Raw genomic sequence first — 18,359 nt, forward strand, 5'->3', positions numbered from 1 at the left:
CAAAAATTACAAAAATTACAAAAATTACAAAAATTACAAAAATTACAAAAATTACAAAAATTACAAAAATTACAAAAATTACAAAAATTACAAAAATTACAAAAATTACAAAAATTACAAAAATTACAAAAATTACAAAAATTACAAAAATTACAAAAATTACAAAAATTACAAAAATTACAAAAATTACAAAAATTACAAAAATTACAAAAATTACAAAAATTACAAAAATTACAAAAATTACAAAAATTACAAAAATTACAAAAATTACAAAAATTACAAAAATTACAAAAATTACAAAAATTACAAAAATTACAAAAATTACAAAAATTACAAAAATTACAAAAATTACAAAAATTACAAAAATTACAAAAATTACAAAAATTAAAATACAAAAATTACAAAAATTACAAAAAATACAAAAATTAGGGTAATTCTCCGCCAACTCACACAGCAGTTGCCCCGACCCCTCTTCGATTTGCGTGAAACTTTGTCCTAAGGGGTAACTTTTGTCCCTGATCACGAATCCGAGGTCCGTTTTTTGATATCTCGTGACGGAGGGGCGGTACGACCCCTTCCATTTTTGAACATGCGAAAAAAGAGGTGTTTTTCAATAATTTGCAGCCTGAAACGGTGATGAGATAGAAATTTGGTGTCAAAAGGACTTTTATGTAAAATTAGACGCCCGATTTGATGGCGTACTCAGAATTTCGAAAAAAACGTATTTTTCATCGAAATAAACACTAAAAAAGTTTTAAAAATTCCCCCAATTTCCGTTACTTTACTGTAAAAAAATTTGGAACATGTCATTTTATGGGAAATTTAATGTATTTTTCGAATCTACATTGACCCAGAAGGGTCATTTTTGCATTTAGAACAAAATTTTTCATTTTAAAATTTCGTGTTTTTTCTAACTTTGCAGGGTTATTTTTTAAAGTGTAACAGTGTTCTACAAAGTTGTAGAGCAGACAATTACAAAAATTTTGATATATAGACATAAGGGGTTTGCTTATAAACATCACGAGTTATCGCGATTTTACGAAAAAAATGTTTTGAAAACGTTGGTCGTCATCGATCATGGCCGTTCATGGTCACCCGCGACAGACACGGACGACGAAACAAAGAGAAACGCAAAAAGTAACTTTTTCAAAACTTTTTTTCATAAAATCACGATAACTCGTGGTGTTTAAAAGCAAACCCCTTATGTCTTTATATCAAAATTTTTGTAATTGTCTGCTCTACAACTTTGTAGAATATTGTTACACTCTAAAAAATAACCCTGCAAAGTTATAAAAAACACGAAATTTTAAAATGAAAAAATTTGTTCTAAATGAAAAAATGACCCTTCTGGGTCAATGTAGATTCGAAAAGTATATTAAATTTCCCATAAAATGACATGTTCCAAATTTTTTAAAGTCGACTAACGGAAAATGGGAGAATTTTTAAAACATTTTTAGTGTTTTTTTCGATGAAAAATATCTTTTTTCGAAATTCTGAGTACGCCATCAAATCGGGCGTCTAATTTTACATAAGAGTCCCTTTGACACCAAATTTCTATCTCATCACCGTTTCAGGCTGCAAATTATTGAAAAACACCTCTTTTTTCGCATGTTCAAAAATTTAAGGGGTCGTACCGCCCCTCCGTCACGAGATATCAAAAACGGACCTCGGATTCGTGATCAGGGACAAAAGTTACCCCTTAGGACAAAGTTTCACGAAAATCGAAGAGGAGTCGGGGCAACTTTTCCCGGTTTCGTGTGAGTTGGTAGAGAATTACCCATTACAAAAATTACAAAAATTACAAAAATTACAAAAATTACAAAAATTACAAAATTTACAAAAATTACAAAAATTACAAAAATTACAAAAATTGCAAAAATTACTGAAATTACTGAAATTACTAAAATTACTAAAATTACAAAAATTACTAAAATTACTAAAATTACTAAAATTACTAAAATTACTAAAATTACTAAAATTACTTAAATTACAAAAATTACAAAAATTACAAAAAATTACAAAAATTACAAAAATCACAAAAATTACTAAAATTACAAAAAAAAAACAAATTAAATAAATCAAAAAATTCAAAAAATTTCAAAAATGAGAAAAATTTACAAAATGACCAAAATTACCAAAATGACAAAAGTGACCAAAATGAACAAAATGACCAAAATGACCAAAATGACCAAAATGACCAAAATGATCAAAATGACCAAAATGACCAAAATGACCAAAATGACCAAAATGACCAAAATGATCAAAACGATCAAAATTACCACAATGATCAAAATGAAAAAAATAACCAAAATAACCAAAATAATCAAAATAACCAAAATAACAAAAATGGCCAAATTAGCCAAAATTAGCAAAATTAGCAAAATGACCAAAATGACCAAAAAAACCAAAATGAACAAAATGAACAAAATGACCAAAAATACCAAAATGAACAAAATGAACAAAATGACCAAAATGACCAAAATGGCCAAAATGACCAAAAAGCCAAAGTGAACAAAATGAACAAAATGAACAAAATGAACAAAATGAACAAAATGAACAAAATGAACAAAATGAACAAAATGAACAAAATGAACAAAATGACTAAAATTACCAAAATTACCAAAATTACCAAAATTACCAAAATTACCAAAATGACCAAAATGACCAAAATTACCAAAATGAACAAAACGACCAAAATGACAGAAATGACCAAATCGCCAAAATGACCAAAATTACCAAATCGTTGAAAATTGATATTTAAGAGCGAGTTTTCACCAATGTGTAACAGGGAAGTGGGGTAAAACGGGCATTGAAGTTTGAGGTCCAAAAAAACATGAAAATTCTTAAAATTGCTCGCATTTCCGTAAAACTCCATCAATTCCAACTATCTTTGATGCATTCGAATGGTCTATTGAAACCCTTTAAAATGTGCCATAGACATCCAGGATCGACTTGACTTTTTCTCATAGCTTTTGCAAATTACTGCTCAAAATGGATTTTTTTAAAACCTTAATATCTTTTTGCAGCAGCCTCCAACACCAATACTCCTATAGGTCGAATGTTAGGAAATTTCATGGACTATAAGCCTATGGTATACACTTTTTACACTGTGATCAATACGTCAAATGCTGTATGAAGTAGGCGAAAACCTGTTTTTTCCCCCAATAAAACAAATTGTTTAAAAATGTTTTAATTCATTCTAAATGGCATTTTTTTCAATCAAATTTGCAACTCCAATACTTCTAACTTACGTGATTTTTTCCGGGGATTCCGAAAGTGTCAAAATGAGACCAAAAAGTGCCGCTATGGAAGCCTACAGTTCAAAAACTAACGTTGTAAAATGTTTGTTATAGAAAAATCGAAAAACTATGAGAAAAACTGCGATTGGCCAAAAAGTTAAAACCATAGGCTTATAGTCCATGAAATTCCCTAACTTTCGACCTATAGGAGTATGGGTGTTGGAGGCTGTTGCAAAAAGATATTAAGTTTTTTTAAAAATCCATTTTGAGCAGTAATTTGCAAAAGCTATGAGAAAAAGTTAAACCAATCCTGGATGTCTATGGCACACTTTGAAGTGCTTCAAAAGACCTTTCGAATGCATCGAAGAGAGTTGGAATTGATGAAGTTTTACGGAAATGCGAGCAATTTTAAGATTTTTCATGATTTTTGGACCTCAAACTTCAATGCCTGTTTTACCCCACTTCCCTTTGTCTTAGAGGGCTCATATTTGGCATGAGTTCATCTCATGTATAGACAAACAAACGCTGAAAGTTTCATCCAAATCGGAGCACCTCGATACGACCTCTGGAACAAACCGAGCAATATTTACAAAAACTGCCTCTTAAATTTTTTTTCGATCCAAGAAAGTGGCATTTTTTGAGACGAGATTTGTCTGATCACGCCTTCCGTCGGACGGGGAAGTAAATGTTGGCTAGGTAGGAATCTCGCAGTCGAGAACGCCAAGGCAATGCTTTAGAGCGAAAAATGTGATTTGATTTGTTTTTTTTTTCTAAATGTTCTTAGTGTCAAAAAATGATGAGTTAGCTTCTAATACCTCTTAGGAATGGCAACTCAACGTCGAATACATGTAGAAACAGTACAAACAATCTCAATTTCATTCCCCGCTCCGTGAACAAATGAATCACATCGAATCGTCTCAAGATGCCACATAAATCCTTCACTCAATCGTGATCTTGATCTTGAAACAAAGTCTGCGCTCACATGCCCACTCTCTCCTCCTCCCTGACAGCCGGGTAATTCCACGTGCCACTCTTCGATTTCGTCACACCCATCGCTGCTTGTACGATTCTTTGTACCTTCAATTCAAGTGGTCACAAAAATTACTGCCTCGAATTAGCCACAAATTATCTCATCGTACTTCTGAACTCACGCGGTTCGTCACCCTGCTTTATGGTTCATATTTCACCGAACCGAAACGGTGTGTGTTCTGCGACAAATGAAGCCTAGAGACACGAAGAAGCCACGGCGGTGTTTGCAGAGATGTAAAGATTAATAACCGTGTGATTCTCCCTTTATGGACCTCTATTAATAGGCCGAGCTGGCCGTTTATTAACACGTGCCGTAAATGTCATGTAGTCGTTTTACTACGAAGGAGCGTTTTATTAGCTGAATTTTATTTGTTTTGTTAGATTTGGAATAAAATCAAAGTGTGAATCTAATGCTCTGTGAAAAGCTTTTTTATTGTCTGGAATAGAAATGTTAACCATGACGATGGAAGAACAAATTAACCAGAATTCCTTGAGTACTAAGCATAAGTTAAAGAACTTGCCCTCAACGCCTCCTAACTTTTAGGCTAATTTGAGATAATCTCTAAAAGTACCAAACCTACACATCGAAACTATTTTACAACATTCTTCAAACACTTAAAAGCCTCGCCTTGAGAGCTCACAGCCCATGCAAAAGTGCGGCAAATTCCGTCTAGAGAAGACCCGGTGCGACGCGACAGGATTTTCGCAGGTTTTTAAACTAATATAAATTACCACTCCAAATGCCAATATCGTCGTCGTCGCCGCCAACGTTGGTCGTAATGACTTTTATTGGAAAAGCTGCGTCGGCTTCGGAACGACCGACGACGATGACGATATTGGAAAATGTCAAGTCAAGCAGGTTCCACCGGAGATGTCCCAGTGCAGAACACCAGCTGATGTTCCTAAACTGTTCTAATATGCGGCGGACTTGGGTGCGAATCCTAATGGTAGCGCGTGTGGGTGTTCAAATGCGCCGTTAGTACTGGCGATTAGAAGTCGGTGACGATCTCCTTTTTACTTTACTGGGACGAAAGTATGTTCAAAACAAATTAGTTTGGGCACCTGTTGAGTTGATACTCTTTACTAAAATTGATTCTCGAGAACATCTAAAATTCATTTCAGTCTGATAAGCAAACTGTTTTGTTTATGTGCTAAATGCAAACAGTAATTGCTAAAAGCCATATGCGCACAAAAATAATTATTTTTATGGCTTTTTAAATTATGCAATTTGATTCGCCTTTAATTTTGACCATAAATTTCCGCATTATCTTATCACGTTATTCCATCATTATCAAATTGATCCGTAAATCTTTTACGAAGAACAGCCTTGAAACACTATCTACCTCTATTACTTTTAACACATTTCAGACGCTCTGAGCCATCCCCCACGTATCGACTAACCTGTAACCTTTTCCGTCGTGACACTACTGATTCCGCGAAACTTTTGACCACCAAAATCGCATGCCTTCGCGATATATGAATCCCCCTGGTCTGTTAGATCATGGCGACACATGACAAATGCGACATTCAACAAAGCAGCATAATTCTTCAAAATCTCCTACCGCAGAAAGTATGGCACGTATCGCGTTCGAAAGCTGACTTGAGCTGATCACTGCGCAAAACTTACCTTGGCATATACCAATTTCGGCGTGGCTCAGCTTTCTCAAGTGGAGTCTTTTGCCGATCTTCACAGGTGAAGCCCCAACCGTACACGCAAATCTTATCTTCATGCGCCGATTCTGCTAATTACATCACCAATTAAGACCTCCAACAGGTGTGACTAATTGAACTCCTTCGCAGAATTGGTTCGAGTTCAAAGGGATCAGCGCTGGGGTCCAAATCCCAAGTGGCCAGTAGACATGCTATTGCAAATCTGAAATCGTTTTGTGGAGCTCTGGTTGCTTTTTCTATCCTGAATTCAGAAGGGTCAGATGTGTTCGAGATTCACTCGATTTTTTTGTTAGTGTCGCTTTTTTGCTAAACTGGCATTGCTTTCTTTAAATTTAATAAATTTTTCACTTAATACAAATGATCTAAAATCTATCTATTGAACTCAACCTACTTTAAAAAATAAATTTGTATTTGGTTCATTCCTCCTTAAACAAATTAGCACTCGAAACCTTCTTTTCTGATCAAGCTACATTTTGGTTGGGCTATTTATATCACCAAAACAAGCAGAAACTCCGATTATCATCCAGTTTTGATACCACTTGACCTTTTGTGTATTTTTTTGGAAAACCCCCAAATTTTAACTGTGATATCTGAGAAACAAAATGTCGTATCGTACAAGCCACATTTTACTATTTTTTACAACATTCAAGAAAATAACCTTGTTTTATGCATTATAAGAGAATTAAAAAAAATCCATTCAATTCTTTTTATGTAATGTTTTTTATTCAAAGTGGATTCACTTATTCGAATTTCACTGAGTCGATTGTCCGCAAATTCGAATGCTCATTAATTCGAACATATTTGAAACAGATGTTGACATTTCAGCCATATTGCATATTACCCAGGGGGTAATATGCACCCCCAGGGCAAAATGCACCCCCTGCTTTTCTCGGTATTTGGAAGAATTTTCCGGGGAAAAAGTAATAGAAATTGGAAGCTTAACATTGCTCAACCATGCTGGAAAAATTTGAGCATCGCAGTATAGAAACAGCTCAAGTTATTTGCAAAACTTTAAAATGTTGTGTTTTCATCTAATTTTCATTGAACTTTCATTATGATTTTTGGACAATATAAAAAGCATTTATTGATATTGTAAGTGTTAAGGTACACAGCAAAAAATCCGATGGTAAAATCGCATGCAAAAGCATGCACATTACCTTCGTCAAAATAAACACTTAATATTACACACTGCATGTACTTTTTTTGCAAAAACAAAAAAAAAGTAGCAACCGACGGGAATCAAACTCAGCACCAACAGTGAGGACTGGCGCCTTAGCCCACTCGGCCATCAGACCAATGAAACGCTGTGAGGATAAACGCATATATGAGCTTGACATTTCGGCCAAGTAGGTTTCCCATACTGATGGGCTACATATTTTAGGGTGTAAAATTACATAGAATTGCATAAAATAATGCAATATTTATTTTACACCCAGGCCTTTTACACGCAGCTGGATTACTACTTTTTTAGCTGTGTATATAGTTTTTGTCATAATCTTCATTATTCTGTAGATAGATGAGTCTAAAAACATCGAAAAATGCATTTTTAATTAAATTTTCTGCAAAAAGCGTGGTCGGGGCAAAATCCACCGCTGTGAAGCTCCTTTGTAAAAACAGCAGTGTCATCTAGTGGTGACTAGTGAAAACTGCTTTTACCCGGTGCATTTTGCCCCATGTTGTGGTGCATTTTGCCCCGTGGTTGTAGTGCATTTTGCCCCAATGTTGCGGTGCATATTGCCCCGCATGGTTGTTTGAAAGGAATCAAAAATGTTTTTAGAAATTTGATATTTTCGAACAATTTTGAGGTTTTTAAAGACTTTTTTTACATGGATGATGAAGAATAAAAGTTGGTTTAGAACATCGAACAAAATTCTTCCACAGTAATGCTGTAATGGTTGAGAAATCACTGTTTTCCCTTAGGGGATGCATATTAACCCCTCTACCCCTACTACCGAACACGTGGTTTCAAACTTTTGACAGTTGTCAGTCATTCCAAATAGCGAAAACGTTCCATTTAAATTAGCGAATTCGCTCTGTAGAATTGTGGACAATGTAGATTGGTTCAAAAAAAGATTAAAGTATTTGCCTCTCTCATGCCTTCAAAAGTGCACAGTAAAATCTTAATTTAAAAGAAATAACACCCAAATATCCAACCACTTCTTTTTTCAAAAACTGTCACTTTTGCGTGAAGTTTAATTTAGCCCGCAAAACTAAAGGGTTTCTTGAAATAATTCACAACTTAATCTTAATTTTATGTAAATTTTTTAGGGACCATCCATAAACCACGTGGACACTTTAAAGGGGATGGGGGGGTCTGGTGGTTGTCCACGATCCACACAAAAAAGTTTTTTTTTGCATGAACAATTGTCCACGAGGGGGGGGGGGGGGGTTGAGATTCCCAAAAAAGTGTCCACGTGGAAACCATGGCTTGAAACTTCGATTTTATATTTTATCACCTTTTTCTTTGAAAAAAAGATTAAAAAATATACTGAGAAAAAAAAAACAATTTTATCAAGTTTGATTGGTTTGAAGAATTTGCAAAATGTCTTTTCAAAGAATTACCATCAAACATTTTTATAAATTAATAAATATCAACCAGTTTGTACCGAGCTACAACCAAATTGTCTAAGAATATTGAATTGAAGATTTTGCCACCCCATGCTTAAATAAAATAAAATTTAATTACCGTGTTTTGATAGCCATTACAAGAACAGTTGTCTCCTATATTTTATTAAATTTTTATGAGATTCGCTGTATAAAAATATAATATTACCAAAATAGAATTTGTCATTGATAAAACATGAACAATCGATTGCAATTATAGAAAATTCACATTTGCTAAGGATTAGGCCTTATTTCCAACCAGTACTTTGACTTTAACGATTTATTAAAACTATTTTGCAAAACGCTTCTTACTGAGCTATTTATTTCTCAGTTTTTGTTGAAAATTATCGATTTTTTTACATTTACTAAAATGAGACACTATTAGGCTTTTCGAATGTTTATAATTTTTGGACTACAGATCTGAAAGAGTTGAAATACATATTTTCATAATTTCAAAGATGTTTAGAATTCTTTGACAGAATCATAACTGTAATCCGGCGTTTCGTCTTGAAATGTTGTATTTAGTTTTACAGTTTTTTTTTTATTTTCAAAAACATTTAATATTAATATTAAAATTTCGAGAACTTGTGAATGTAGAACTCTTAAGTTTTTGAAAAAATAATCTTAGTTTGATTATTTTACTTGTTTCATGTGACTTTGCCAATGTTTGAAAAATGATTTTTTTACAAACTAAACTCATAAATTGGTATGTATGATATGATATTTTAACACACATTTGCAATTTCAAAACTAATTGTTTAAGGATAAGAAATGACTAGATAAATCGAAAAAGTAACTCGAAAACTATTTAAATCAGCAAATAGCTAAGATAATGACTGAAGTTTAAAGAACAAGTCTAAAGCCAGGAATAAAAAAAAACAAAACAAAATAAATGCACATGACATTGGGTATAAACAATTAAGCAAAACATAATACAAAAAAGTAAACTTTTTTGAAGCACAAAAATTGCTCGAAACAACCTTCCAAACACAAGAAATATAAAAATATCGAAAAAAGTTAGGTGGTAGAAGTTTAATTCAAAGATGCTCGGGCAATTTATTTTGCCAAATACAATCAATTTTTCAATGAATTAAAAAAAATGTCTGTTAATTGTTAAATGTAGGATACATTGTAAATTTTGAAATTGGAATGAGTAGTTTCATTTAGTTCAACAATGTACGTTTAAGATAAACCTCATTATAACTAATTTTATACTGTCAAATTGGCAAAATGTATGTTCTAAGTGTAGGATACGAACAAACCTCTACGCTACTTCCGCAGTCCGTACCACTGAGAAGTAGTAAACCTGGCGGAAATCCCCTGCACACCAAACAGAACCAACGATCCGTACCGTGACCCACGATGAAGTTACTGGTGCTTCTTCTATTGCAGTGCTCGGTGCACCAACCGCCGCGCAGACGATCTTCAAATTGGTCCCCACGAAGTTCCTTGTTACGGTTCGGTCTGCCGGCCGTCCACTACCCTCGGATTTTTTACCGAACCGCTCGGAATAGTAATCAGACAGATGAAATCCCCTCTTTGCGCGGATCGCTGAGCACACGGACTAGAGGGTGGTTACTCTCACCTGAGCCGAGAGATGTTCTTAGTGCACCTAGGTCGTTTCGTGGGCATCTCTGTGAGAGAGTGTGTGTGTTTGTGTACAACTCAGCTCCAGTTGTAGTCGTCGTCGTCGTCGGCGGCATATTAATAATAATCTTCTTTTTTCATATTTTAATTCTACCACCTCACTCACTACGGCACAGTCCGTCTCGCTCGCACTCACTGTCAACGGCCAGGGCCGGGTACCGGCGCTAGGAACTGTTTCAAAGTTTCGCGCCAAAAGGGGTATATATTGCGAACAACGGTCCTGGTAATCATATCATATTGTTTTGCGCCTTCCAGTGATCAAGATCCTCAAGTCAAATCGTCCCAGACGTCGCTGTTACAGTCAGTTCTAGTTACAAGGATTACGTTTTCGTGGAAAAAAATAATATCGTAAACATGAAGATTGTAAGTGTCTAATAGTGAAAATGGGAATACTAATTAGTGAACAATAAAAGGACTTTGGTATCCAGTATAAAGTGAAATAATAATATCTGGAAAACTCAGATAAATTACGGGAGATATTAGTGAACACAAAATATAAAAAAAACTTAAATAAATAGTGAAGTGATATAAAAAATCTTAAAAAAAAAAACAGGGAAAACAGATATTCTAAATCAAGAACAAGTTATTGAAAAAGAATCCAAGAAAAATATTTAATACTAATGTTCATAAAACCAGCAAAATTTGATGATCAATGTTTTATTATGTTAAAAAAAACTATACCTTAACAATACAGTAAAAACAATTATTCATAAATGTCTTGAATAATTAAAAAAAGAGTTTGTTCAAATTAAGTCTATTTTTCAAACTTTTAATTACGCAACAAAACTTGTGAGTTTCCGTGACATGAAACCAATTAATCAAATGAAAACTGAAAGCATTCTCAGTTGATAGTTTATATTTACTATTATCACTGTTAAAATTGTCATGTTTTACATCAATTATAAAATTTATTTGACAAGGAACACAATTAATCTTTGTGTTTTTTTAAAGATATTCAAAAAATAAAAAAATCAAAAATTGTTGCAATAAATTCACAGAAAAAAAAACACTTTAAAATAAAAATTTATAATAATATTTCATAAAATTACTTATAAAAGTTAATTGAACACTATCCATATCAATCATTTCAATTATTTCCATTCATCAAATTGACCTTAACAATGATGATAGAAGTTTTTTACTTATTCGCTGAAACCTCTGAACTAAAAAAAAAACATTATTACGCAATAGAAAAAACAGCATCCAAAAGATGAATGCTCAAAATCCACAACACATGCAAAGTCTTCATTAAGATTTTTTATTATAACTATTTTTTCACTAGGAAAAAATGTTCACAGTTCTTGAATTTATAACTGTTATAAAATAAAGCTGTGTATTTTACGATTGATTGAACTGTTTTCAAGCTGCAAAAGTAAGCTTTTTAAGTCCAAAGTCTATTCCAAATCAAAAAAAAAAATAAGTAAAGAACGAAGGTAACGATAATAAAAATAACAATTTCTTGCACCACTAAAACTACCACCACAAGGTTGTGCAAATAAATAGAGATATCATCTCGAAACGCGTCATGCAGGAATTTTCCCAGCAAAACATCCTCACTGGAGTTCCACCCGTCACCTGGCAATCATAACTTAGAAATCCAATTAAGGCAATTGCATCAACCCATAAAGTACGTCCGATCGATTAATCACTCACCCCCTGCGACGTTCAAACGTCACCGGTCGATCCATCCAGTTTGGCCCCAATTTGCATAGGCGCATTTTAGTTTCAATTAAGGGTACATTTTATCATCCTCGTTGAATGCGTTGATTCGCACGATCCACCGCCATTGAAATTGCGACTCGTTCAACCCAGCTGGTGGTGCCCAGCAGCATCAGCTTCAGCCAGAGGCCAAAGTTATGGATCCCTCGACACTAATCGGCCTCAATCCGCGAATGAACTTCGAGTTGGGCCCAATATCGCGTATAAAATCTAACGATTTATTGAAGATTCAGCGTTATTGCGCACTCGTTGAACTTAACCGGTGGTATTTGAGCAGAGATTGGCTAACGCATAGAACTTTGTGCACGCTTTTTGCAGGTGATTGTCCTCGCCGCTGTCATCGCTGCCGCATCCGCCCAGATTCGTCCTCTTCCGGTGCCGCTGAGACCGGTTCCGTACGGAGGTCCTGAGGCTGGAGCCGTAATCCTGAACCAGGTGTACGAGCCCAACCCAGACGGTTCGTACATCTACAGCTACGAAACCAGCAACGGAATCCGTGCCGAGCAGCGTGGCTTCCTGAAGAACCCCGGAACCCCTGGAGAGGCCCAGGTCATGCAGGGATCGTACTCGTACACCGGCCCAGACGGAGTGGTCTACACCATCAACTACATCGCCGACGAGAACGGATACCGCGCTGAGGGTGCCCACATTCCGGCCGCACCCCGGGCGTACAACCCACGCTTCCCGGGTGCCCCAGGACCGTTCTAAATGACGACCTTCGAGTGTCGTCACCTTCAGCACGCCCCACCGCCAGTGTAGTTATGATATTTATTGGAAAAGTTCGAACTAAGCAAGCAAAAGTTCACTTTGCTGACTGCTCCTGCTTACGTACAACTGTTTCATCAATTTCCAGCGCAAAAAGCAGACATCTTTCCTGCCCGAAGACCCTGTGAATATTCATTCGATTAGAGTACACCGCTGTGATTAACATTCATTCTTCCTAGAACACCTTCTATTCCATCTGCTTTTTGTTGAGTAATAGCAATTACTGCTCCTCCCTTTTCGCGCCCGATCATGAAGGCGTTAGCTGTAGAACCACCCTTCAATCCCACCTTCCCAGCTATTCTGCCATTTTCTATTTAAACTGTATTGACTCATCCCCGCCTATTCTGCCAATCCGCGTGTAAAAATACTCCCCAAATAAAAAAAAACACTCTTATTACGATAACTGTAATTATACACTCTGTTTATGATAATTGTATACGCGAAAAGCGAAAGAGCAATTTTGTACTGTTGTATTAGCCAAGCCAATTTTGTGTACTGTATTATCTGAGAATGCGCAATAAACGTCCTGTTTGCAAATCGCCCGAGAAGAAGAGGCGCCTTTAGAGTGACATGGAAACCTTTTTTACTTTATATTGCACACCCCCCTTAGAGCCAGAGTTCTACGCTAACCTTTAATGATGACCAGCCCCCTCCATCTCCTTCGCACAGGTCTGCCACGGCAACGGGATTCTAGATCGCAACAAATAAATAGATCTGAGAATCATATTTGCTACGGCAGATGGACCGTGAAGTTATCCCTTGAAATGCCACGCGATACAAGTGTTTGAAATCAAACCAATTATTTTGTGTGTAAAATTGTTTTTCAAGTATCACAAACAGCTTTCTACATCATTACAATAATGCTGCTCTATTTTTTTATATACAGTCCAGACTCGATTATCCGTATTTTTAATTATTCGAAGGTTTTTACGGGACTAATCAAATCACGTCCTATTTTCTGGTATTTTATTATTTCTTACTTTAACATCAAAATCGATTTCTGCGACCCCATTTTAGTAAAAATTTGAATGGTTGATTTCCTATTAAATTGATAAATGCATTTTCCAACAATAAATCACCGCTATTTTGGCCGCCATAATGGATTTAAAAAGCTTGAAAAATATACACCTCCGTGTACGCACGAGAGCAAGCAGCAGTCAAGTGCTCTGTGCTCTACCGTTTTTTCGAAATTTTTCGCCGTAGTTGATAGTGATTACCCGCGAGTTTGCTTCTCCAGCATGCCAAAGGCCGGCCGTGGCCGTGGCAGTTCGAGTGCGGCCTCGAAAAACCCGCGAAGTTCGTCTACCGGCCGTGTGCAAAAAGGTAAACAAACAAACGCCGTGTCGGCCGCCATCGCGCAGGGGAGCGTGAGCGCAGATGGAATCGACAAAAAGTATCTACATCCCGGATACGTTCCGAGATCACCAGTGCGAACCCGTTCCGGTACTTCCGGTGCCACGACCAGTGGCACATCAACATCCGCCAACATCCCCATCAGGAACGAGTTCCAAATGCTGAGTGACGACGAAGAAAACAACAACACCGACGGTAGCAGCACTACCGACGACGACGACGATGACGGGCGTGCACGGAAGAAAGTGCCGACGCCAAAAAAGAACAATTCTCCAAAGGAACGTAGACCACCTCCAATTTTTGTTATGGACACGTTGGCGGACGATGTTGACGAGTTGCTGGAAGGCCTCGGATATTGTCTGAAAATCGGTAAGTCGGCAGTGCAAGTTTACACATTTGACGAAAAGAACTTCGACCTGGTTGTGGAGAAATTGAAGCGTCAAAACTTCAAGTTTTACACATTCGACCCCGTGCAGAAGACTGCCGTTAAGGTCGTTTTGCAGGGGTACCAAGACCGCCCGATCTCCGACCTCAAGAAGGACCTCTCGGGTGCTGGAATAACGCCGCGTGACATAAAAGTGCTCTCGCGGAAGACTACAGTCACAGGTACACACACACTGTACCTGTTGTACTTCGACCGCGGCACCGTCAAAATTCAAGACCTGCGGCGAACTAAGGCGTTGGACGGGTTTTGGGTAAACTGGCGGTTCTACTCAAAGAACCCGTCGGACGCAGCACAATGCCACCGTTGCCAGAAATTCGGCCACGGCTCGCGGAACTGCAACCTCCCGCCCCGCTGTGTGAAGTGCGGTGAATCACACCTCTCTGAGGCGTGTGCACTGCCGTGCAAAGCGGACTTGGGGGACAAGGCAGAGCAAACGAAGGCGCGCATCAAGTGCGCCAACTGCGGAGGTAACCATACCAGCAACTACCTTGGATGCAGCGCACGGAAAAACTACCTCGAGGAGCAGGAAAAGAGGAAGAAGAAAGCAGCAGCGTCCCACCCTCCTCAGCGAAGTACGAGCGAAACCGTGCCGGCAGCTGGTCATCGTACGGTTCCAGCGGACAACTCAGCGTTCCCTCCTGGATGGGGGCGATCGTTCGCCAGCGTGGTCGCTGCCGGCAGTGGCAATACGGCCCAGCAAGAAGTTACCGGAGAAGATCTCTTTACCCTGCCAGAGTTCTTTGCTCTCGCAGGGGAGATGATGACGCGGTTTCGGACCTGCCGTAACAAGGCGGAACAATTCCTGGCCCTTGGGGAGCTGATGATCAAGCACATCTATAAAGGATAAAAAACTGTGATCTAGTTTTAAGCTTTTTCTATTTCTATCCCCTTTCCCTTGCAATTTTAGTAAGTTTTTTTTATTTTTTTCTTACTCTTGGTGATACCTTTATTTACAAGCAATAATTGTTCCAAAATGGATTATGATGTAACACACAGCTGTAAGGAACTCCAAAACTCTGTTATGTACCTCAAAAGAACTTATTGTATCTTGATTATTCACCAATAAAGCCGAATTGAAATTGAAAAAAGCTTGAACCACTTTAAAGTAGTTTTGTGGGTAAACCGTCAAAAAAAAGACAACGAAAAAAAACTTTATTTTTGTGATTCGATTATCCGAAATTTTGATGATCCAAAGTGAAATTTTGAAAAGGCTACACTTAAATCCCAATGGTTTGACACCACCTGTTGTCAAACGAACGGGGTCACTTTTTAGTTTGACGCCCCTTTTACACGGAGTGTAACCAAACGTTAGTTTTGATAGTGTGCGTCTTGTAAAAAGTGACAGTTCGTGACTTTTTAGTTTGACTTTGACCAACCAACAGGGTACAAACTAAAATGTTGAGTGTATATCAATGAATTTATGAAAATAATTTGTTTTTCTAATTCTGTACCGTACTTTTGTACATGTACATTTTGTACCGATTTATGGTCTCAAAATTCCAAATTTGGTAAAAAGTTTTGAAGGGTCTAGATTGTTAATGTCCTATAAACAAATGGAACACAATATGTTATACGACCTTTTCAAAAAACTATTCTAAAAATAAGCGTAATACAGTGATTATCGATTCTACAAGTTTTTTTTTTTTTTCAATGAAATTCAATAATTTTTTTCCCTTATTTTTGCGGAAATTTTTAAAAGGGCTGCAACAAAACTAGAAAAAAAGTTCGCAATTACAATAAAAAAAACTTAAAACCGTTTCAAATGATCAAGTACGGACTGCGTAAATGCTTTTCTATCAAATATTGAAATTTGATGGAAAATTTAAAATTTGGCAAATTTTGATGTTGAAGCCCATCTAAATGTGGAGTTAGATTGTAGAAGGTTATGAGAACACACACTCAAAGGTTAGACCACCTCAAAGCTAAGTACAATTTGCTAAATCTGAGCAAATACAATGCAGAGGACTCCGGCAGACGGGGTCATAAATCATAGGGAAATTGCACTTCTGGTGCAGGGAGGGTTTGGTGCCGGTGGTTTTGATGGCGCGGTTTCTGCATCATTTTATTGTGGTCTTCACTAAAGGTGCCAGCGTGAAATTTGTTTTAGCTGGTTTGTTTGAACTCTTGTCAGGTATTAATCAACTGGGGCGTGTGTATTCACCGTGGGAAACTCAATCGTTCATCCTGAGACGGAGGAGTACATACATTGAAACAATTACATCATTTAAAAAAATATAGTTTATTAGAATATTAAAGGTTATGTTTTCAGTCCTCAATAGTTTTACAAAATATCACAATCAATCGAAAATCTTTTTAAATCACAACTTTTAGGTTCACCCTATAATGCTCGGCGGGCACGGCCAGAACTTTTTGGGTTTCTTTGTTTTTGTGGTTGATGTTGTAGTCGTTGTGGTCGAAACTGGTGCTGCTGTTGAAGTGCTGAATTGTTTGAAATACTGATCCCTGTTATCGTATGATTTTTGACCTAATATTAAAAATAAATGCTATATAACATGATAAAACTTCAATTTAGATAGACTTACTTGGCAGCACGTAGTAATACTTTCTCGGTACTATTCGGTAATCACTGAAATCTGAACTAAACAGGTTGTAACTTGCAGAATCGTAAGATGGGACTGGCACTGATGATACTGCTAAGCACAGTGCAATAATAAAGATAACTCGTATCATGTTGTAAAAATTAAACTCAGTCAATCACAGTGTTGATTATCTCCTTACTAGAATGCGTTTGAATGCTCAGGATAAATACTGCTTGCTTATATCGGGTTCGAAGTTCCAGACGATTCGATTCTGCGATGTGCTAATTAATGAATCCCGAAGTCACAGTCGTTCTCACCAGACAACATCCGATAATTGATAGTGAATCATACTTGGAAATGATACCTGATATTGAAATAACCGTCTTAATCATGTTTATAAATGTTAGCCAAATTTAATAATGACTCAAGTTTGTTAAATAGCACTGACAAATTGAACTGCTTATACAAATTATACAAATTGGTTAAGGATGCACATCAACCAGAGCTTGAGACACTTTAGATATTTGTTACACACATTGTTGTATATTTGTATAGATCCTTCCTCTATGCAACTATCTCCAAAAGCATTTATAACACAATTTGTTATTGTTTTAATCATTTTTTCAGCATTGAAATAATAAAACAATAACTTTTCTGATTGTTGTGTACCAATACGGCATTTTGAATGTATTTTTTGAACTGAATAAATTAATGCAAAACGTTTCTACTATACATACAACAGATGGTCTAGAGTTGAAAGGCTTCATGATTTTATGAGAAAATCCAAATCTTATCAAGACATGACGTTAAATACTGTGAAAGCACTGCATTACTGAGCTAAAGATCTCGCAATCGTTTCCTGTTATCAAGAATGGAATTGCTAGAATTGCATTACATAAAGATTTACATCAAAGTTAGACTATTTTTACAATCAAACTATTTCGAATCAGGTCCGTGAATGCAACCATCTCAAAAGAAGAAGACAACAACTTCCTCGTGTTTTGTGTACCCTTAAGGTGAACCCGTTAATTAATTTCGAAGAAAACTGATCATCACTCTAAAATTCTCTGTATTGAACTCAATTTAACGAATTTCTGCACCTAAATGAATCAGCATGTGCCGGTTGTTGCCTTCTTAAAGCCACTGAAAGAATTTTTGGTCTAAATCAAATGTGTTTCAAAATTTATATGATTTTGTGGTACATCAATGACGTCCTCTTTGGCAATCATTGATTAATAACGATTTCCATAACTTTGCAAGGAATGGGATAATCGTTACCAAAAGGAATCAGCACGTGTAGGGCACTATTCTAAACAACTTGTAGAAGGAATGTTGTCAACATATTGA

At 36.5% G+C, this 18,359-nt stretch overlaps 1 protein-coding gene and 1 long non-coding RNA gene across 2 annotated transcripts; one reads left to right on the forward strand and one right to left on the reverse strand.

The window, feature by feature from the left end:
• The first annotated feature begins 10,396 nt into the window (after nt 1–10,396).
• LOC120419841 (cuticle protein CP14.6-like) lies at nt 10,397–13,243 on the forward strand. Its single transcript, XM_039582676.2, has 2 exons — nt 10,397–10,553; nt 12,228–13,243. Exons 1-2 carry the CDS (start codon nt 10,545–10,547, stop codon nt 12,615–12,617), a joined length of 399 nt encoding a protein of 132 aa, XP_039438610.1. The 5' UTR covers nt 10,397–10,544; the 3' UTR covers nt 12,618–13,243.
• A 3,457-nt stretch (nt 13,244–16,700) lies between these two features.
• LOC128092804 (uncharacterized) lies at nt 16,701–17,670 on the reverse strand. The gene is made up of 2 exons (XR_008212021.1): nt 17,016–17,670; nt 16,701–16,957 (listed from the first exon to the last, which is right to left on the reverse strand). It is a non-coding gene; the product is annotated as an uncharacterized LOC128092804 (long non-coding RNA).
• Nucleotides 17,671–18,359: the final 689 nt, after the last annotated feature.

The sequence above is a fragment of the Culex pipiens genome, chromosome 2 (assembly GCF_016801865.2).
Source record: "Culex pipiens pallens isolate TS chromosome 2, TS_CPP_V2, whole genome shotgun sequence".
Taxonomy (NCBI): Eukaryota; Metazoa; Arthropoda; class Insecta; order Diptera; family Culicidae; genus Culex; species Culex pipiens.